This window comes from Littorina saxatilis, linkage group LG6 (genome assembly GCF_037325665.1).
Source record: "Littorina saxatilis isolate snail1 linkage group LG6, US_GU_Lsax_2.0, whole genome shotgun sequence".
Taxonomy (NCBI): domain Eukaryota; kingdom Metazoa; phylum Mollusca; class Gastropoda; order Littorinimorpha; family Littorinidae; genus Littorina; species Littorina saxatilis.
This window is the reverse complement of record NC_090250.1, coordinates 34,121,877-34,144,376: the sequence shown is the minus strand read 5'-3', so window position 1 is coordinate 34,144,376 and position 22,500 is coordinate 34,121,877. Positions and strand designations below refer to the sequence as shown.

The 22,500-nt window shown below is 42.1% G+C and overlaps 2 protein-coding genes across 3 annotated transcripts in view; one reads left to right on the top strand and one right to left on the bottom strand.

The window, feature by feature from the left end:
* Positions 1–657, top strand: part of LOC138969073 (leucine-rich repeat-containing protein 45-like) — a 35,398-nt gene extending 34,741 nt beyond the window's left edge. For both annotated transcript variants that reach the window (XM_070341776.1, XM_070341777.1), the window contains exon 12: positions 1–657. This exon is cut by the window's left edge and continues 1,105 nt beyond it. The gene's annotated coding sequence lies outside the window, so the exon portion shown is untranslated.
* Positions 658–927: 270 nt separating this feature from the next.
* On the bottom strand, positions 928–16,777 carry LOC138969072 (calponin-1-like). The gene is made up of 6 exons (XM_070341775.1): positions 16,628–16,777; positions 7,778–7,828; positions 6,351–6,431; positions 5,748–5,821; positions 4,492–4,696; positions 928–3,516 (listed from the first exon to the last, which is right to left on the bottom strand). The coding sequence occupies exons 1-6, from the start codon at positions 16,658–16,660 to the stop codon at positions 3,334–3,336; spliced, it is 627 nt and encodes a 208-aa protein (XP_070197876.1). The 5' UTR covers positions 16,661–16,777; the 3' UTR covers positions 928–3,333.
* Positions 16,778–22,500: the final 5,723 nt, after the last annotated feature.

The following is a 22,500-nucleotide window of genomic DNA, read 5'->3' as shown; positions in this document are numbered from 1 at the left end:
TTCCTTTGTTAGTCATTAAAGGAAAAGCCAGTGTACATCTGTGTTTAAATCTTCCTTATGCACGGGTCCCTCACATTTTCAGTTCCTTTTTAGAGCCGATTCTTCGCTTGCTTTAGACAGCTTTAGATAACTAAGCAGTTGTTTTAATCAGTCTGGTTTTCTCTTGTTTTCATCTTATGAACATTCTAAATGTTAGACTAACTTATTGTCTTGTACAGAATAACAACTGTGTGAATGGTGCTATACTGAATGAAAGAGTGTGACATGAAGTTCTTGTACATCATTGTAAAGAGTGTGAATGACGTTTTAGTTTAGATGTCAAGCGCCTAGAGCAAGCCTTTTTAACGAAAGTTTTTGATTTAGCGCTATATAAATGTTCTTCTTATAGATAACTGATGCAGTTTTATCATTTGTTCTGTTTCTCGCAGTTAGACAAGAGTTATATTCATTTCCGTAAGTAGTATTTTACGTCATTGTATCTATAGCACGGGGGGAGGATGGCAAAGTAATAATTAGCGGAGATAGAATCAAGCCATTCGGCGAAGATATTATCAGAGTAATGTCAAGTAACATAAAGTATAGGGTTTTAGTTTTAAGGTGTATTTTCTTGTGATGATGATATTCCAGTGAAAAAAAGAATTGTCATTGGATTAGCAAGCATGTCATTTGTTTTTTCATTTGAATGAAGTGTGTGTGTGTGTGTGTGTGTGTGTGTGTGTGTGTGTGTGTGTGTGTGTGTGTGTGTGTGTGTGTGTGTGCGTGCGTGCTCATATGTGTGTGTGAAGGTTTGTTAAATTTACAACGAAGATAAGCTAATCTGGTCAGTCTTGAAAACTACGTAAAATGATAAGTAGACACACACTTCCCCTCACTTCCTCGCACACACATACACACACACACACACACACACACACACAAACACACACGTTGAAAACAGGATTCCTTTATTGACTGAAATTATTGCAGAAGTTGATATAAATGGAGCAAGCAGTTTTAAATTGATTCAACATTTCATACTTGAGAAATAACTAAACTATGTTTAAGGTCGAATTGTGTTTCTTACAAAGACATGTATGTCAATATGCACGTTTATGGCCCACAAATGGAAAATTAAACTGCGAAATTGACTTCTTTTTGGTGGGCTTTTTCTTACCCATCAGCATGGATTATTTTAAGGAAAAAATGTGTATTGTGTAGAATCAAATTCATGAGTTGTTTCAAGTTACCTGCTTTTGCCTGTATACGATTTTGAAAATGCCTTGCATTTACATATATACCTCTCTGTTTGAAAAATGAAGAACGCCATCATTTCCACTTTGGATATTTTTCTTTCGTTAAACCAAAGCAGAAGCTGATATTGTGTGAGAATGAAAACTGTACACTAGTTTGATATCTGGACTCAAGTTTACCTAATCATTCAGCTGTGGATATTAGCCAGGTGACTATTTGGAACGCATGAGATACTATGTCGTAGCCACAATTTGAAAGCAATCTTTGTTTGGTCCCAAAATACTGTGCTTATTGGTAATACTTGTGGTCCCTTTGGCAATAGGCAAACACACTTGTCTGTAATGAATTACTGACTTAATTGTCAAGACAAGAAGCATCTGAAGCTTTCACTTACTTAATTTGAAAAACGGTAACTAGTACACACTATTTCATACTGCTTACAGAACAGTCCATATACTTTTATGCAAACAAGCAAAGAAATACATCGACATATTTATAACTTGAAAAATAAAACAAAGCAAGAAAAATGTTTCTTAAACACAGAAACAATGTGTCAATATGTAAAGAAATGGAGAAATAAGATCAAGACACATAAATGCATTGACAGGTTTACAACTAACTAGCAACATTCACAGGGAAGAAAAATTGCGTAATACCAAAATACAAATGAATGTCATTATGAAATACTTCATTTTTCATTAACAGATCTTCACATAAAAACCTTTCACAAATACGTGCAAGCAAAAATGGGCTTATCACACAGCAATCTTTGGAACTTTAAACGAACATTCATTCTGATGTCACAACATGCAAAGCAAAATGTGTCAGAGAGCCTTCAGTAGAAACTAATTAACTAACTAACAATGCCAAAGAAACACTTCCAATATAATATCTAGAGTTTTACACATGTGATATGATACAATTATTTGACTGTTTTATTCTGGCTGAAAATATGGTACCGGAAAACGCACATCACTTCATTTTCGAAAAAAATAACTGAATATGTATTTTCCATGACAATCGCAGAACGTGGGTATTGGCTTTGCTCTTAAATGTTATTGATAGGTTCGAAATGGGTCTATTTTGATTCTGCATAGTAACAGTCAGATCTTCGCCTCTATGGCTGGATTGTTGACATAAAACAAACAACAACAGGATAAGAGTGAACAAGAGCATTGCGAGTCTCACAGCACAACAAATATTGACATAGATTTAAACTGCTCTCTTTTGTCCATGGTGAATAACAACAACAACAAAACAACAGAAAGCTTTACACTCCGACTCAAATTCTACTGACAGAATAATGTGAAAAAAGATTCTGTACGTACAATACATTCAATAACTGCAACAAAATCAGAGAGGTGAAACAAAGCTATTGCATGAAAAACTGCACACGTTTTATGCTCGATAAGGAAATATCACACAAAGTCGAGGTGTCACCTTTAATATCATTTTCATCTACTATAACGACTAAAATCGAAATTTCTTCAGTCACTGGTAGACGTTTTTGCTTAAATTTGGCATTGATTTATACGATACACACAAAAACGAAAACGAAACATCTACCCCGAAAAAAGAAGAACGTGGCTGCGTGAGAAAAAGAAAAACAGATAGAGCGAAAGACAGAGACAAAGAAAGAAACAAAAATGTAACACAAACACTTTTCTTTAACATTCCATTTAAAATCAAACACACCTCATATACACTGAGAACAACATTTAGGTGGGATAACATGAAGCCTAAACACATGCACACCTCAACATAAAATATTTTTTTTAAAATGAAAGGAAGAGAAACGTACAATTAACACCAATCTTCATAAACTCAACTGCAAAAGACACACACACACACACACCAGTCTCACCAGAAAATCGTCTTTGATATTCAGCAGTCATTTGCAACAAGAAAAAGTCAGGACATTGAAAATTTGCATAACATTTGCATACAGGACAAGCCTGTGGCCTTTCGTTGGTATTGTGTACAAGTAACAACAAAACACAAAGGAGTAATAATATTACACGATGGAGTATGCATACCAGTACAGTTCTTTACTTCGCTTGTATCATGGAAACGATGAAGGGGCCTTGCAAGGGATGGGAAGGGTCAGTCAGTTATGCTCCTGGACTTGCCGAAGTTGAGGCCTTGCTGGTTGGCTCCCCGGTTGCTGCCCATCTGAAGACCGATGATGGTCTGCCCTTCCCGGAGTTTGTCTTGGCTAAAGTTTCTGGGATTGTATTCGGACTCTTTCACGCCTAATGTCGGCCCGTGGAAGCCCTTCTTCTGAGCCTGCAATGCACACAGCAACGTTTTTCAACCATGATGACTGAAAGTCTCTGAAATTGCAAACTTAAATTCAACTTAGTACGGTATTTTTTAGGGCTTGAGCGGATTTTAAACTTGTCTATCGGTGTAAATATACCCTTCAGTCTCTCTCACTCTCAGAGTCGGTGAGTGTCTCTCCTCCCCCACCCCCCACCCCCCACACACACACACAATCCCCGCCGCCCTGTGCCAATGGGGGAAAATTACTGTTTTGCTCAGCGTCTGTCTGTCTGGTCATATCTTGAAATAAAGCAATACAAGGTAGGGATATTTTGTGTTCAATTTCAAAAGAAATGAGCTTAATGTACACTGGTTTCCATGTCATAAGGTAGGCAACCCAGGCAATATACCAGACTTTTCCCACCAGGATTACCTCCCCTGGTACACGTCACCGTATTCGCTTTCCACGGTGCCCTACATGTTGGTTGTACTGAACTGTGTCAAATGGTGAAAACATTTCATTTGTAGTATTTTTTTTTCTTCAAAATATTCTCGTTGCATAAAAAAGCTGATTTCCATGCATGTTTTAGACCTTATCTTTGACAAAATAAAGACACACCCCCCCCCCCCCCCCCCCCCCCATATACCATATACTTGGGGCCGGGTAGCTCAGGTGGTAGAGCGCTGGACAAGTGTAGGGACACGGGTTCGAATCCAGGCCGGGACGGACACGGGTCAACTTTATGTGCAGACTCAGACACGGTATCCATGTCCCACCCCCGTGTTACCACAGTGGCACGTACATAAGACCTCGGTCATTCTGCCAAAAGTGCAGGTGGCTGATTACACCGAAACACGCATTCACCTGTGCCTCTCATCTAAAGTCGGGGTAACACCCGGGAACATGCACTAACGGTTTCACCGTGAGGGTGTAAAACAATACTATCGTCAACCTCATACACTAGATCCAGCCATACACAGACACAACAATATACATACCGTCCTGCCGAGAGCGTGTAGCGTGTCGACGACCTGCGTCATGTTGGTTTTCTCGAAGAGCGCCGCCGTGTGGAACTGGTCATTCTTGGACAGGCCGTAGGCGCCGCACGCCTCCAGGAACTTGCCGATGTTCTCCATCATGAAGAAGTTGGCCTTCTGCTTGTTCACCTTTTTCACCGAGCCGGGATGCAGGGTGTTGATTAACCTGAGAAACAAAGGAAAATAAGCCCACTTAATACATGACATGTTCAATAGAGTAAGTAAATAAGTATGTTAAGAATGTTGATTAACCTATGGCAATTAAGGGTTAACAGTCTGGTTAGGGCACAGTCAGGTAGGTTTCAACAATCCATTACAGTCCATGCTGTAGACAGACAAGTTGGCCTTCTGCTTGTTCACCTTCTTCACTGAGCCGAGCTCAGTAAGGAGTTGATTAACCTGGGCAAGAGGTTTATTTTGTTTGTTTGTTTGCTTAACGCCCAGCCGACCACGAAGGGCCATATCAGGGCGGTGCTGCTTTGACATATAACGTGCGCCACACACAAGACAGAAGTCGCAACACAGGCTTCATGTCTCAACCAGTCACATTATTCTGACACCGGAACAACCAGTCCTAGCACTAACCCCATAAAGCCAGACGCCAGGCGGAGCAGCCACTAGATTGCCAATTTTAAAGTCTTAGGTATGACCCGGCCGGGGTTCGAACCCACGACCTCCCGATCACGGGGCGGACGCCTTACCACTAGGCCAACCGTGCCGGTGTGGGCAAGAGGTAACAGTCTGGTTAGGTACAGTCAGGTAGGTTACAACAATCCATACAGTCCATGCTGTATACAGCCACAGAAATGTTGGCTTTCTGCTTGTTCACCTTCTTCACTGAGCCGGGCTGTAGGGTGTTGATTAACCTGAGCAAGAGGTAACAGTCTGGTTCGGGTATGGTCAGGTAGGTTACAACAATCCATTACAGTCCATGCTGTAGGCAGACAAGTTGGCATTTAGCAGTTCACCTTCTTCGCCGAGCTGATCTGCAAGGAGTTGGCTAACCTGGGCAAGGGATAACAGTATGTTTAGGGTACAGTCAGGTAGGTTCAAACCATCCATACAGTCCATGCTGTATTTACAAACACGTTGGCCTTTAGCAGTTCACCTTCTTCTCCGAGCTGATCTGCAAGGAGTCGATTATTCTGGACAAAGTTTAACATTTAAATTGGAGTTCATTTTCACAATGTTGATGGTCATATTCTTTATTTACTTACCTACAAAGAACCTGGCCGTCCCGGAGAACCTCGTGGAATTTGTCATGGCCTAGGGGTGTGTTTGGATCGGAACCCTGAAATGACAGACGACTCATTACATATATGCTAGAGCAGAACCATGTATTACTTTTTTACATTTACACTGAAGACCTGAACTATGACAATACGCACTACGACTCTCCGGCTCTTTTTTCCTTTGTCTGTCTGCCTGTCTCAGTGTCTGTCTGTCTGTCTGTCTCAGTGTCTGTCTGTCTGTCTGTCTGTCTGTCTGCCTATCTCTTTCTTTCTTTCTTTCTCTGTTTCTCTGTTTCTCTGTCTTTCCCTCTCTTTCTCCTACTGACACTGACGGAGAGGCAAAATGACAGAGAGAAATAAATATGTTCAAAATGACAGAAAGAAATAAATATGTGTGCGTGCACACACACACACACACACACACACACACACACTAACGCACACACACACGCACACACGCACGCGCACACACACACACACACACACACACACTAACGCACACACACGCACACGCACGCACGCACACACACACACACACACACACACACACACACACACACACACTCACATCTGAACAAAACTACCTACCGGTACTAACTCGTCTCCTAAAATCTGTTCTATCCATCGTCTTGCTTCTTGTTCTAAGTTAACATCGTATTTTTCTTGTATCTGAAACAGAAAGAGTAAAAGGTCATTATCATGCATAAACTTACACAATCATATACATCGAATAGACGATGTTCGGAAATAACTCTGTCGGGTTTGCATGGGTTGTGAAAGAGTGAATGCCCTTGCTTATATTAAGTCAATTCAAACGTTCCCACGTGACATTATAGGCCAGTCACCAACGAGGGAGACGGGCGCAGTGGCGTGGTGGTAAGACGTCGGCCTCCTTATCGGAAGGTCGTGAGTTCAAATCCCGGTCGCTGCCGCCTGGTGGGTTCAGGGTGGAGATTTTTCCGATCTCCCAGGTCAACTTATGTGCAGACCTGCCAGTGCCTTATCCCCCTTCGTGTGTACACGCAAGCACAAGACCATGTGCGCACAGAAAAGATCCTGTAATCCATGTCCGAGTTCGGTGGGTTATAAAAACACGAAAATACCCAGCATGCTTCCTCCGAAAGCGGCGTATGGCTGCCTAAATGGCGGGGTAAAAACCTGTCATACATGTTAAAAATCCACTCGTGCAAAAATACGTGGGAGTTTCAGCCCATGAACGCAGAAGAAGAAGACTAACGAGGGGTGTGTCCTTACTGACACGTGGACAAGGAGCACGTGTGAAGGTTTGCCTCAATAACACTATTAACTCTTTCGCCCATACAAATCTGACTTAATCTGAGTTATTTCCAAAATTCCTCTACTAAATACAAGTAAAAACATTCCCGGTTTCGGGGTCCTGATTTGGCCCATATGGTCCGCTGGACCCAAAAAGCAACAATTAACTAACTATTCCCGCCGGTTTATATCTTTGGCTCTCCTCGTTCCCAATGCTTATTCAGGGCGGAAAAGCAACATCTTACTACGCATTCAGACTTGATGAGTAAGAAAGTAGGCAAAAACATGTATGCTTTTTGGTCACAAAAGATGATCATAATGCTGAACCATAATATACTCTCATTATTGGTGTCTTTTAAAGACAATGTTCCGCCAAATCAATAGTAATATCCTTGAGTGCAAATGTAAAACTCTGCCTTGTTCTGTTTTTGTTTCGTTTGTTTTTTGCGCACGTGATTTTATAACATTTTTACTGCTTGATTTGAAATTAACCACTGCATAAACTAAAGTACACTTGTCCAAATTTGGCTCATATTATTTTTTTTTTATCTAGACTCATCCATAAATGTCTGCCTTCAATTAGTCCATTTTCCCGTCCACCAGCCAACTAGGTATCTGCTTTTTTGTTTGTATGTGCTCTTAATAATTACATCCAAAATATTCCCTAGATACAGCAGAATCAAAAGACTTCCAACATTGTTTTTTCTCTACAAGAAAAATGACCTCGATTTTCTACTGACCTTTCTATTGACTTCTGCTGTTAACCCATAACCCCTTGGTCGAGTTGCCATCTGCAATGAAGAAGAAAAAGTATTATTGTATATTATATACACTTCAGTTAAGGGCCCTAAAGATTAGGAGTGATAGCAGTTAAGCACATCAAAATAAACACACCCTTGCTTCCCTCTCCCAATACAACGACACACACAACCCCAATCCTGTCCCTCAGACCAACCTACACTTATACATGTATGTATGTGGTCGCTGAGGATGAAAGAGGTACTGTCCAACAAATGCAGCAAGAGCACTCAACCATGAACATGTACAAGTAGATGGCGACAGAAATACTGTCCAACAAATGCAGCAAGAGCACTCAACCATGAACATGGACAAGTAGAGGGCGACAGAAAAACCGTACAACAAATGCAGCAAGTGCACTCAACCATGAACATGTACAAGTAGAGGGCTACAGAAAAACCGTACAACAAATGCAGCAAAAGCACTCAACCATGAACATGTACAAGTAGAGGGCGACAGAAAAACCGTACAACAAATGCAGCAAGAGCACTCAACCATGAACATGTACAAGTAGAGGGGGACAGAAAACCCGTACAACAAATGCAGCAAGAGCACTCAACCGTGAACATGTACAAGTGGAGGGCGACAGAAAAACCGTACAACAAATGCAGCAAGAGCACTCAACCAAGAACATGTACAAGTAGAGGGCGACAGAAAAACCGTACAACAAATGCAGCAAGAGCACTCAACCATGAACATGTACAAGTAGAGGGCAACAGAAAAACCGTACAACAAATGCAGCAAGAGCACTCAACCATGAACATGTACAAGTAGAGGGCGACAGAAAACCCGTACAACAAATGCAGCAAGAGCACTCAACCATGAACATGTGCAAGTAGAGGGCGACAGAAAAACCGTACAACAAATGCAGCAAGAGCACTCAACCATGAACATGTACAAGTAGAGGGCGACAGAAAAACCGTACAACAAATGCAGCAAGAGCACTCAACCATGAACATGTACAAGTAGAGGGCGACAGAAAAACCGTACAACAAATGCAGCAAGAGCACTCAACCAAGAACATGTACAAGTAGAGGGCGACAGAAAACCCGTACAACAAATGCAGCAAGAGCACTCAACCATGAACATGTACAAGTAGAGGGCGACAGAAAAACCGTACAACAAACTGACGCAGAAATAAAGAACAATCAAGGAACACGTGGCGGTTGAGGAAGACAGAAAACTCGCACAACAAATTGCAGAAAGGACAACTAACAACGAATTATATAAGACCAATACCGCCGAAGAAACAAATAGCGCAAACACTGTTTCAAATGTCAGTTGAATAATGATGTGTTACAAAAGAATGAAATGAAAAGCCATACACTCTTGCAAAAACGTGCTGTAAACTGATACGAGTATATTCGCACTGCAACAGATGTTCTTTAAGATTGCCACGCTAAAATCTCCGGTTCTGACCCCATCCAGTATTCTTAACATCCTTTAAAGCCACTATCGCTTACAGGACCTACATTCTCCCGACTTTTAACTATCAATTTACACCAACAGCCTAGCGTGTGCGTAGCGAACTATTGTGTACTTGGTACAAAACTCTCTTTCACTGACCGATGCCTATTACGCGTGAATGTTTATGTCCAGCTGGTCTCTTTTGGGTGGTCCAGAGGACAGGTCATTTGATGGTCAGTATTGAAAGCCTGGCATTTACCTGCTGACCAAATGGCATAGTTGGACAAAGAATGAAGAGATTCAGTGAGGATGTGTTGAAGAACATTGACATTCACGCTGTGGTAGGCAAATGCATGCATGAAGAAATGTTTTCTCTCTCTCTCTCTCTCTCTCTCTCTCTCTCTCTCTCTCTCTCTCTCTCTCGCACACCCTCCAACACACACACACACACACACTGACACACACACACACATACACCCACACTCTCTCTCTCGCACACCAACACACACACACGAATTCACACACACACAAACACACATATACACACACTCTCTCTCTCTCTCTCTCTCGCACATCCCCCAACACACACACACACACACACACACACACACACACAGATACATGTCTCTGTACCTCCTATTTGAAATAAAACCAAGGAATCACGTCACTGCTGTGAAAGGGACATGACTCAAATTCAGGACGACTGTCTCTGTAGTGAAAGTGATACTGTGTTTTGCTGACAAGGCAGAAATACACACCATCTTATCATCTGAGTGCATGGAATTCCTCCACCGGTGTTGCAGCGTTTGAAGGTATATCACAAGCAAGTTCTTTCAATGTTACAGGATTTTTCTAAAAGGTCAGTAACATTATCGAGTTACACAGTGAACACACGTGAGCGTTACACAGGAACCAATACAAGGGCCACCGCGACAGGTGCACATACACACTGACTAACTGACACACACACACACACACACACACACACACACAAACACACACACTGTCACACACACACACGCTCACCGTGGTACGCACGCCCGCACGCACACAAGCTTACACACACAAAGATTACCAATACTGAGTGTTTGCATTGTTGAACTTTCAAACATCACTTTTAAAGGTAGTCCCGGTGTGTTAGGGTACAACAAACCCTAAGCCGAAACGTATTGCTCTTGGAGCGATTTGAGACAGGTTTTGGTCATCAGCATCCCTTCTTAAAGCAACTTTCTGCCTTTAGCGGGCTAAACTAGGACCACATTTCCTACTCCCAGCATTTCATCAGAACAGCTAGAGAAGGACGTCCACTGTAGCAAGTAAACTCGATCCCACAACTACAGGCATACGGAATTTTACATCAGTCTGGCACGAGCGTCATGTTTTCCCATTGCGCGATCGCGGCCACAATGTTGCTGCAATTCTTTCTATTTCCTGGCAGAAGGATGTATGTGGCGTACATATTAAGACGCATTATATCACCTTCTTGCAGATAATCTTTGAACCTCACACTTGTGCTGACAGGTTTTTGTGTGGGTGGCGAGGAGAATGTCTGATTGGATCGTTGGAGAAAAGAGAAAGTGAGAATAAAAACTGGGAGGAGGGGGGGGGGGAGAGGGGGGGGGGGGAGGGGAGAGACAGAGGATGAAAGGTATGTGTCATTAAACAAAGCAGCCTTTCTTTTGCAGGTCTTGTCATTCACTGAAAAAAGCGTTCACCTGCTCAGGAAAAAGTCACTGCTTTATAAAATAAAATAAAAATAATACAAAAAAATAAAACGGGCGGGGGGAGCAGGGGGGTTTAATGCTGATTTATGTTGCTACTGAGTCTGCTGGTGCCGCAACACCAGCTTATACATTTCAGGATGAGCGTATATCTATCACAGGCTGTACGACATCCTTGACGGGTTTGTTTGAAAAATCGGACAATTAATGAAACCAACCATCTTCAGTACATAAACGAAAGGAAAGTTTAATTAAATTTCGAAGAAGCCACATCAAAACATTAAGTATCTATGCTACCGAATAATTTGAACTCTACAGGTCACACCAATATCCTCTCGATGATTGTTAGAGGCACTGGGCAGGCACTAAGTCACAGAGATGAAAATAATGGGAGAATTAAGAAAGTTGTACATTCCCTCAAGTCTGGGCTTAAAATCCAAATCGCCCCAGATTTTGCTTGACCATTTGAAGCATATTCGACAGGCGCAGTGGCGTGGTGGTAAGACGTCGGCCTCCTAATCGGTAGGTCGTGAGTTTGAATCCCGGTCGCTGCCGCCTGCTAGTGACTTAACCCCCTTCGTGTGTACACGCAAGGACAAGACCAAGTGCGCACGGAAAAGATCCTGTAATCCATGTCAGAGTTCGGTGGGTTATAGAAACACGAAAATACCCAGCATGCCTCCCCCGAAATCGGAGTATGCTGCCTGAATGGCGGGGTAAAAATGGTCATACACGTAAAAATCCACTCGTGCTAAAAACATGAGTGAACGTGGGCGTCTAAGCCCATGAACGAAGAAGAAAAAGAAACATATTTCCGAATAGCAAGCCACTCTAACAGGAGAAAGCAAAGAACGAAAACAAGTGGCTAGTTTTATCCAAGAGTTCAAATCTAAAGCGCCCCTCGTCTGTTCTTTCAATATTTTATCTTCCTTTTTGTTGCTGTTCGTTTTCTCAATTCTGCAGTGGCTGCATATTGTTTCGTTCTTTTCTACTCGGTTACTTGCACGTACGAGAAACGGTTTCACCGTTATCAAACTCAACAACACTCATGTCAACAACAATCTGCATACTGTTACTTTTTTTCTGATAAACAGCCAGCTTGATTGTAACAATGAACTTGTTTCAAGTAGGGACAACCACAACAGCTGGCCGATTAGCGAGAAGCAGAGAAGGGCAGAAAGAAACGGAAAGCGGGTCAGTGAATGTTTGAGATCCAAGTAGCGCTGCACAGCGACTGTTGGCTGACCCTGTGCGATCAGCGAGTTGACATGGTCAACAGTTCTCCATGCGCTCCAGCCAAGGTCTACAGCCATCGGCCAAAATCTACCACACTGTGACAAGCATATTATCAAAACGTGTTCCTCATTAGCCATTGATATCTTCGAGGACGCGTTAGCTCAGTGTCATTCATTCACACAAGGTCTCATCTTCCCCACCTTCCTTTATCAGCGTAGTTCTTTAGTTCACGCAATAACCTGCGAAGGTGATAATTCTGCTGCAGCAAGCGATGGCAAAGCAGAGGGAATTGTCTCGAATGTCTCCAATGACAAAGAAGAGATATCTTTGTAATCTTATGAATAGATTGTGTTAATACTCTTTGATGGTGAAAGGCGCATTGTCCTAGCATACACGCACGCACGCACGAGCGCACACACACACACACACACACACACACACACACACACACACACTCAGTCACTCACTCAGTCACTCACTCATAATTATACACATTGATGTTCAATTATCTGCGTCAAGACTCGATTGATGTTACAGGAAGGTTTCTTGTGACCATGTTCCCTTCCCAAGCCGCAAACGCGGAAATAACATGTTCAAGAACAAAGCTCTTTGTGTTATGTGTTAATGACAGGGCCAAAAATCCATTTCCACCATGTGTTTTTCTATACGACTGCTCAAGTGTAGCTCTTTAGTGTTTCTAACCACTTCATAGTCATGTATTCACTGTGTTGATCAGAGTTCGTGAACAAATCCTTACATTTACACCTTTTCAAGTTCAAATCTGTCGGACATTTTCATAATCTTGTCTGAACGACTCGGAACCTCTCTCTCTCTCTCTCTCTCTCTCTCTCTCTGTCTCTGTCTCTCTCTCTCTCTCTCTCTCTCTCTCTCTCTCTCTCTCTCTCTCTCTCCATCATCAATTCATCATCATCATCATCATCATCATCATCATCATCATCATCATCATCATCATCATCTAATCATTTACACCATATAATCATTATTAGCATTAGTGTAAACGTTGGTATCGTGTGAATTTTACCGTCGATCACTTTCCATGTGTTAACATGTTGCATGTTTCGCTTTCGATTTGTATGTTGCTTACTTTGCCATTTTATTGTTTATGTTTATTTGCTTGTTTGCTTACTTGTCGATTGTTTGCTGGTTCGTTCGTTTACTTTGTTTATTTGTCATGTTGCTTTACTTGTTTATCATTTATTAGATATTTGTATTAGAAGTAAGGACCGGTTGTAAGAAAAGGCGTCGCCTTAAACCTCTATCCTTGAAAAATAAAGTTCCATCATCATCATCATCATCTCTCTCTCTCTCTCTCTGTCTCTCTCTCTGTCTCTCTCTCTGTCTCTCTCTCTCTCTCTCTCTCTCTCTCTCTCTCTCTCTCTCTCTCTCTCTCTCTCTCTCTCTCTCTCTCTCTCTCTCTCTCTCTCTCTAGCAATAATGGAATAATTCGGTGATTCGATTTTAAGAAAAACAAACTCTCTCAGGGGAAATTTAATTTTCTGCTTAATTTACGTGACTTTTCTCAACTGTCACAATAACGGTTTGATAATAGTTGCAGTTGAAAACAACACAAAGAGCAAGTACACCAGAACTTTTATAAAATTAAGGAAGGGAGACAGAGAGAGAGACACAGAGAGAGAGAGACACAGAGAGAGAGACACAGAGAGACACAGAAAGAGAGAGAGAGAGAGAGAGAGAGAGAGAGAGACAGATCGACAGACAGACAGAGACAGACAGACAGAAGAGAGAGAGAGGGGGGGACGGATTCAAGAGTGTCAGAAGAGGGAGGCGGAGGTATAGGGCACGGTGACGAGAAAACAAGCACGCGTCGAGCAGCAAAAAAAAACTTTTTTTACTGTGAGCACAACCGTCAACAAAAAGCTACGTGTTGGTGTACTTACGGTATAAAAACGTGCCCTAACCCCCTAGGGGACTTTCAGCAAGGCTTAGTTGACGACGCAAACACGCGTACAAGCAAAATCGATCTTTCTTCTACGCAAAATGTGTTTGGAATGGCAAACATATAGCCGGCCAAGAACAATACGCAAAGACAAAAAGAGCAAAACAGACCAGTCTGCTCAGTTGTAAGATTAAACCCTTTGTTTGGGTATAGGTAAGGCCTGGCGCTCACCTATGACATGTAACTTCAGCAGGACATACGACGCACTGCAGATTATCCCAGCCCGCTACGTATACACGTTGCGTGAAAGGAAAACAGGCCAAGTACTTGTCATAATCCCTATCGCAGCATCGATAATATGCAGTGCGTCATCTGTGCCGCTGAAACTGCGCAGGTATATTCTGCCCTTAAGAATAACAACAGTGTGTCACACGCTACTACGTGCAGACTGTTACGCACAAAGTACTGGCCTATTTTCACTGCCGTCACGGTGGTTATACTAGCTTAAACCTTCGCCCGTCCGGGTTATCGACTACACACGGAAGTCATCGTGGGGCCGTGCGGACCCATGCTTCTTATTTCCTTCTCTGAGAAACATGGGTCCGCACGGCCCCACGATGTTTGTAGTCTAAATATGACTTCTTCTTTACATTTAGTCAAGTTTTGACTAAATGTTTTAACATAGAGGGGGGGGAATCGAGACGAGGGTCGTGGTGTATGTGTGTGTGTGTGTGTGTGTGTGTGTGTGTGTGTGTGTGTGTGTATGTGTGTGTGTGTGTGTGTGTGTGTGTGTGTATGTGTGTGTCTGTGTGTGCGTGTGTGTGTGTGTAGAGCGATTCAGAGTAAACTACTGGACCGATCTTTATGAAATTGTTCATGCGAGTTCCTGGGTATGATATCCCCAGACATTTTTTCATTTTCTCGATAAATGCTTTGATTACGTCATATCCGGCATTTTGTAAAAGTTGAGGCGGCACTGTCACACCCTCATTTTTCAATCAAATTGATTGAAATTTTGGCAAAGCAATCTTCGACGAAGGCCGGATTTTGGTATTGCATTTCAGCTTGAAGGCTTAAAAATTAATTAATGACTTTGGTCATTAAAAATCTGAAAATTGTAATTAAAATTACTTTTTTATAAAACGATCCAAAATTACGTTTATCGTATTCTTCATCATTTTCTGATTCCAGAAACATATAAATATGTTATATTCGGATTAAAAACAAGCTCTGAAAATTAAAAATATAAAAATTATGATTAAAATTAAATTTCCGAAATCGATTTAAAAACAATTTCATCTTATTCCTTGTCCGTTCTTGATTCCAAAAACATATAGATATGATATGTTTGGATTAAAAACACGTTCAGAGAGTTAAAAAGAATAGAGATATAGAAAAGCGTGCTATCCTCCTCAGCGCAACCGCTGTGGGTGTCTTCCTCAACACACCAGCATTGGGTTTGTCTCGTCAAATTATCGAGATACGATCATAATGATAATCAGTGACGAGAGATGATCTATGCGTGTCTTCGTGTTTTCCAAGCCCTGAGACTTTCGCTGTGAATTTTGGGATCTTTTTCGTACGCATGTGTGCACACGGGGGTATTCGGACGCCGAAGAGAGTCTGCACAAAGTTGACTCCGAGAAATAAATTTCTCGCCGAACGTGGGGATCGAACCCACGCTGATAGCGACCAACTATGTGACCCTCCACCACGGAATGAGTCGCATGTCACCTCGCGCGGTTCTGCGCTAGGCTTAATATAAGTCTGGGGGGTGACTGGTAAGAGAGGCCAGCGGTCTACATTCCCCCCCCCCCCCCCCCCCCCCCCCCCTGCATTTTTATTTTTTATTTTCATACAAAGCCGGGTTTTCCCGTGTAACATGCCCCTAATGGCTTTGCCGTGAGGGCGTAAAGCTTACATTTTCTTCTGGTAACAGTGTGAGGGTCACCTTAGTCACAGGCTTATAACTCAAACAGTTTTCGCTCTTTTCTCAAACGGTTTTCACAACTGGATAGAGCATAAAAAACTCTTTAGGAAAATGTAAAACGTATGAAAATCATACAAAGGTGACATGCGACTCATTCCGTGGTGGAGGGTCAGATATATATCAGTTATCCCACGTTACATCCCGGACTGATCTGTGTTGATTTACATAATGGTGTACACAGGACGGAAAATATGTTTCACATCACTTTCTGCAACACAAACAGTTGACTCAAGTTGTTGCTTGGTAAAGCCAAACAGAGAAGACAAAGGAGAGGTAGCGTGACAAATTCAGACCGCAGTGGTTGCTTTCTAGCTTAGTAGTTCATTATTATGCTAATCTGAGCCGAAAGCAAAGATACACCTAGTACCTGCAAGAGGTATCATAAAAACATCTTCACAAATTCGAAAGATGCAAACAGGGCGGCCTTTTGAAACCCAACACAGTATACAACAAACAAACAGACAGAGCAAATCCAGTAAGCCCCAGTATACTAATGGCGGCTTAATTATTAAAGCCATACCTGCTGTTTGTATTTCCAACGTCCAAGTTCCATGTTGATACCTACTACCACTTTTCATTAGTATCCCAGATGTGACTCTTGAATCACATGCACAAGCACAACAAGGTCGTACTTATAAAGGAAAACAGCCGAACACTAACAACAACAGGCAGATTGTTGTGCACACACACATCTAGACCCGGAAAATATCCCCATGTTAGAGAATACTCTTCCTTTCTGAAAAAAAATAAGGCACGTTCACATTGAAGCCTACAAAATAAATCAGTTATTTGTCGCTGAACGCAAATTATGATAACACAGACTTTATCCTACAACTCCCACAGTCCATCGTAGGGGGTTGGAAGTCGATTACCGACGTTTCTGGAAGCCTTTTTGACACGTACACACATACACATAGAAAATTGTTGTGACAATGCCGTATGGTTATTTCAGTCGAGTTCACGCTTATGCAGCGAAACAAAAGCAACAACGGAATCTAAGCCAACTTCCAGTAGTCCACCAAACATAACATAGCCTGTGCAGGCTTCGGAATACGACTGCATAGTGATCTATGTTAAAACTGTCGAGGTCACAATGCGATATATATTTAAGCATATGACACCTTTCGTCAGTGTCTTAATTGCCCTGTCACCACAGTAACAAAAGCTTGTGATATTTTCCATGAAAGGTGCAACTGCAAAACAAATACTGCCCCTTTCATCGCATTAACCAAGGGAGCTCAACACCGATGTGGTTAGGGCGTGGTGCTCTGAACGTTGTCATCGCGACATCTTGCGGGATGCTGATAAAAACAACGCTGCTGATTATGCAAATGCCGTTGTAATACAGTACTGAAACAGAGTGCATAATTTCTTATAGCTGACAAGAATTTTTGACAACCAGGAAGAGACAGAGTAAGTTAAGTGGACACAACCTCATGCGATAAATGGTGAATGGTGTCTCGATCTGTCTCTCTGTCTGTCTCTTTGTCTCTCTCTGTCTCTATCTATAATGATCTCTCTGTGTCACTCACTGTCTCTCTGTCTCTCTGTCTCTCTGTCTCTCTCTGTCTCTCTGTCTCTCTGTCTCTCTCTCTCTCTCTCTCTCTCTCTCTCTCTCTCTCTCTCTCTCTCTCTCTCTCGACACGTCTCGGCAAATATGCAGGTTCTTTTGAGCGTAACCTTCCCCCCACTATGAAAATGGTTTGTTCCACAAAGAGGACTAATGCTACAGTATGTGTATCATCAAGAGACATCGAAGGTGAAGGCCTGCGGTCTTTGACTTGCAAGTAGGTAGGCTATACCCTTTATCGATGACTGACACTGACAGCCATTAATGAATGCAAAACAACGCACAGCGTCGGCACCCCGTCGGACCGGCACCTGTACAAATTAATTTAGCGTGTCAGCTTGCGCAAAGGTGCCTGTATCTTACGATGACTGATCTTCGCATATATGTTGACAGACAGACAATGGATGTTTGCTTGTTCAGACAACAATGCTTTACAGCGCAGCCAAACTGCGTTTCAAGCATACGCCGAAGACTGATGACAGTTTTCTTGCAAAGGATGGGTGAGCGTTTCAACCTGAACATTTTAGACACAGACACAATGAACCAAACAGAAACACACGTAACACAATTGACCCACAACAAAAAGAAACAAACAAAGCGCTGGAAAGATTTGCATCGAAAAGTCTTCACATTTAAGGTCTACCCTCTTTACGTGTCTACAATTTACTAAAGATGTCAAGGTTTCACGGACCCCCCGCGGGTTAGGGGGAGTCCCATATTGGTTGGGACGAGAAAGAATTTACCCGATGCTCCCCAGCATGTCGTAAGAGGCGACTAACGGATTCTGTTTCTCCTTTTACCCTTGTTAAGTGTTTCTTGTATAGAATATATAGTCAATTTTTGTAAAGATTTTAGTCAAGCAGTATGTAAGAAATGTTGGGTCCTTTGTACTGCAAACTTGCATTCTCCCAGTAAGGTAATATATTGTACTACGTTGCAAGCCCCTGGAGCAAATTTTTGATTAGTGCTTTTGTGAACAAGAAACAATTGACAAGTGGCTCTATCCCATCTCCCCCCTTCAATGGTATATGCTGTGAAGAAAACAAGCAATAAGATCAATAATGAATCGATTTCGCATGACCCAGTGGGTTTTCAAGAAGAAGAAAAAACAAACAAACATCTGCACCACATTGCAAAATACCGTGTAAAAACCAAAAGCAATACTCTAAAACTTCCTCTTTCTGCACCATGCAGTCAAAATAAGCGAGAAAACAATATACGGCACTCGATCAGAATCTCCCTCAAATTCCATTTTGTGCATCAAAATGTCAGGACAGGACGCGGAACCAAAACCAAAGGCTCAAAACTTATTTCTGTACTAAGACCGGAGATGCATAGTCTACCTTTCACATATAATATATTATGCCAACCTACTTATCGACTGTTTACCCTCAAAGCTCCACAAGAGTGGGTGTACGTTATGGACTCTTCATGGTCCCTCGTAGTATACGACCCCTTGACGTGGTCTTGAGGACCTGTTTTGAAAACGTTTCGGATTTAGTAGTGCAGTTCTGATCCTTCCAGAATGGTGGCATTTCTGCAAAGGGGCAATGACAGCCACTTTAAGGACTGCTTGCAAGAATGCCGCATCATGTTCATAGTTTGTACAATAGACACAGCGCACCCCGCTTAGTCTGTCTTGCCAGCGTGTTCTTTTTCCCCCCAGATATGACATATTTTGAGATTAATATTAAATGACAATCGTAGACACTGTGTTAAGAAGGTTTTTGTTTGTTTGTTTGCTTAACGCCCCGCCGACCACGAGGGGCCATATCAGGGCGGTTTAAGAGGGTTTATTTCTATTGTTCAGAAACCGAGGTACACATACATGTATGTAAGTGCGGGCGGGGATGTAGCTCAGTCGGTAGCGCGCTGGATTTGTATCCAGTTGGCCGCTGTCAGCGTGAGTTCGTCCCCACGTTCGGCGAGAGATTTATTTCTCAGAGTCAACTTTGTGTGCAGACTCTCCTCGGTGTCCGAACACCCCCGTGTGTATACGCAAGCACAAGACCAAGTGCGCACAAAAAAGATCCTGTAATCCATGTCAGAGTTCAGTGGGTTATAGAAACACGAAAATACCCAGCATGCTTCCTCCGAAAGCGGCGTATGGCTGCCTAAATGGCGGGGTAAAAACGGTCATACACGTAAAAGCCGTGGGAGTTTCAGCCCATGAACGAACAAACAAGTATGTAAGTACGACTACTTCTGTTAAAAACCTTCTTCGTTTACTGTTATAGACCTAAATAGAAATAGTTTTCAACCACGGAGACCACCATACAAACGGAGAAAGGAAACAAACTTGAATCGGTCTCGCATATATATATCAAAATATTTTGAAAGGACGTTGCAAACCAAAAACCAATCAACTTACTTCCGTTTGAAACGCGTGTATGGTTTCAGATTTACTTTTCTGCTATCATTCACTTCAAGTTAATTTGTAATAAGTATTTCATTCCCTTCAAACTACGATTATGGAATACGCCCGTATTCACGTTATTCAAGCAGATGTCAGCTAACTTGGAGATGTATTCGAATGCACTCGATGTGCTTCATGCAAACTTACAGTAGTTGCTGTGTAAAGTTGTATAGTACATCCCACCATAAAATCACAGTCAATGTCACTTTGTCAAGTGAACTCTATAACATAAGAGCACAATGTCTTTGCGTCGAATTTGTTTCAATCTTATTTTGAATTTCAGCCCAATGGTTCTTATTTGTGTTTTACGTCTCGGCGAGTGGATCGATCCACATACCTTTATGACAGATATAACCATAAAGTTAACTACTTGAGTGAAGTTTCTCCCGGCAAACATTGGTGTGGTGAGTGTATGCTATAAATTAAGATGACACCGACTTTACCATCCTTAAAAGTAGAGCCCATATTGAGCATTCAGCAAAATGTTGTCAGATGCGTCATTTTATCTGGAAACTCTTAATTCGCAAAAACAACATGATCAAAAAGGAAATGGGGTGTCAGCAAATGTTTGGTGCTGATTTATGATATCATTTCTGCTTCTCTCTCTCTCTCTCTCTCTCTCTCTCTCTCTCTCTCTCTCTCTCTCTCTCTCTCTCTCTCTCTCTCTCTCTCTCTCTCTCTCTCTCTCTCTCTCTCTCTCTCTCTCTCTCTCTCTCTCTCTCTCTCTCTCTCTCTCTCTCTCTCTCTCTCTCTCTCACAACAACAACAACACACGAACAAGCTGAATCGCGTGACTGCTTGCCCGACAACATCAGTTTGTAACTGTTCACTGCAGATGGATCATTTCTTGTGGCTAATGACTTTGTGATCACTGTTCATCGCCATAAAATCAATCCTGTCCAGGAAATGGCCCTATAGTCTCCACACATTGATACTTACATGTCATACAGGCGAATATATTTAAAATATTCAATAGACATAAATGGACAGACAGACGCAAAGGGGTCGGGATACAGAACGTCACACACACACACACACACACACACACACACACACACACACACACATATATATATATATATATCCCATGACCTCCCTTCTTTGTCTCTGTTACTTCAGTATGGGTATATATGTTGTATTTTTATAGCTCAATAAATACATCATGGACTCCAAAAAATATATGATAGTGCAGATTCCGATTTGGGCAAAGGACTACTTTCCTCCCGACCTTTGACCTCGCTCGCGCCGAACAATGTGACACATTTGTATGAAGTTCTAAAATCGTATTGCACGGCTCAGAAAACCATATCAGTTGCACGCAAAAATGAATCTCAGAACTGATCTGATGTATGAGATGCAATAAGCAAAAGTTTCTTTCATTATGAAAGCAATGCAGGTCGAAAAAAACGAACATTCAACTTACAAGATAACCAGATGCTAGCGAACCAAAACAAAAAAACCCACGAGTACCCTCCCCTTGCATCGTTAGCAGACGACTTTTGAGAATCTGTCGGTAGTGTGTTTTGCCGGTGTGCGCCTTCAGCTATCAAACATCGGCTGTTTCACGTGTTTTGCGAGCAAGTCTACTCTTTTGCCTGGCTCTGCAGTAAGTCCACATATTTTTCCGTAATCCAGTCATATTCCTTCAAAATGCAATCAATCGGCGGTGACAGACGTGTCGGTCGCGTTTTCCTCTCACCCATACCAGTTTAAGTTCATCCATGCAAACACACTCGCAAAACAGTTTATCACGTAGATACATTTCAAATAGGGAGCAAATGGTTAAATCTAAACCTACATATTTGTTCCCTAAGATTTGCTTCTCTGTCAATAAGCCTAATTACACACGTTCGAGAAAAACAACGTGGAATCAATTCTGAATCGAGTAAGCCAAATGGGTCCCAACCCCGTTTCGCCCGTTCTGCCGACCTGAAACGCAAAACAAAAGAATTGTGCGCTTCAACTAAATTAATTTCTATTCGACTTCATTACTTTCTTGCAACTTATGAACCTTTACTTAAAGCTTTTAAATGGTCTGAAAGTAGTGTTACCGCGTACTTATCGATGCACTCATTCGTTTTATTTTTTCAGCGACGGTCACTTAGTTTAAGGTTGCAAAAGGGCTAAGTCTCGCTGGCAACAGTTTTACCCTGCACAGATCGCAACAGTGCCGCTAGTAGTCTACACTTTGTGTTTGATGGTAGAATGGGATATACAGATTACAACACTCGTGGTTTTTTATATGGCTTGTATTTCAGTCAAGACCCAGCGGGAATATCAATCGAGAGACACTCGCCAGAGGCTCGTGTCTCCCGATGATATTCATCCGCTGGGTCTTGACTGAAATACAAGCCATATAAAAAACCACTCGTGTTGTAACCTATACATATATACACACACACACACA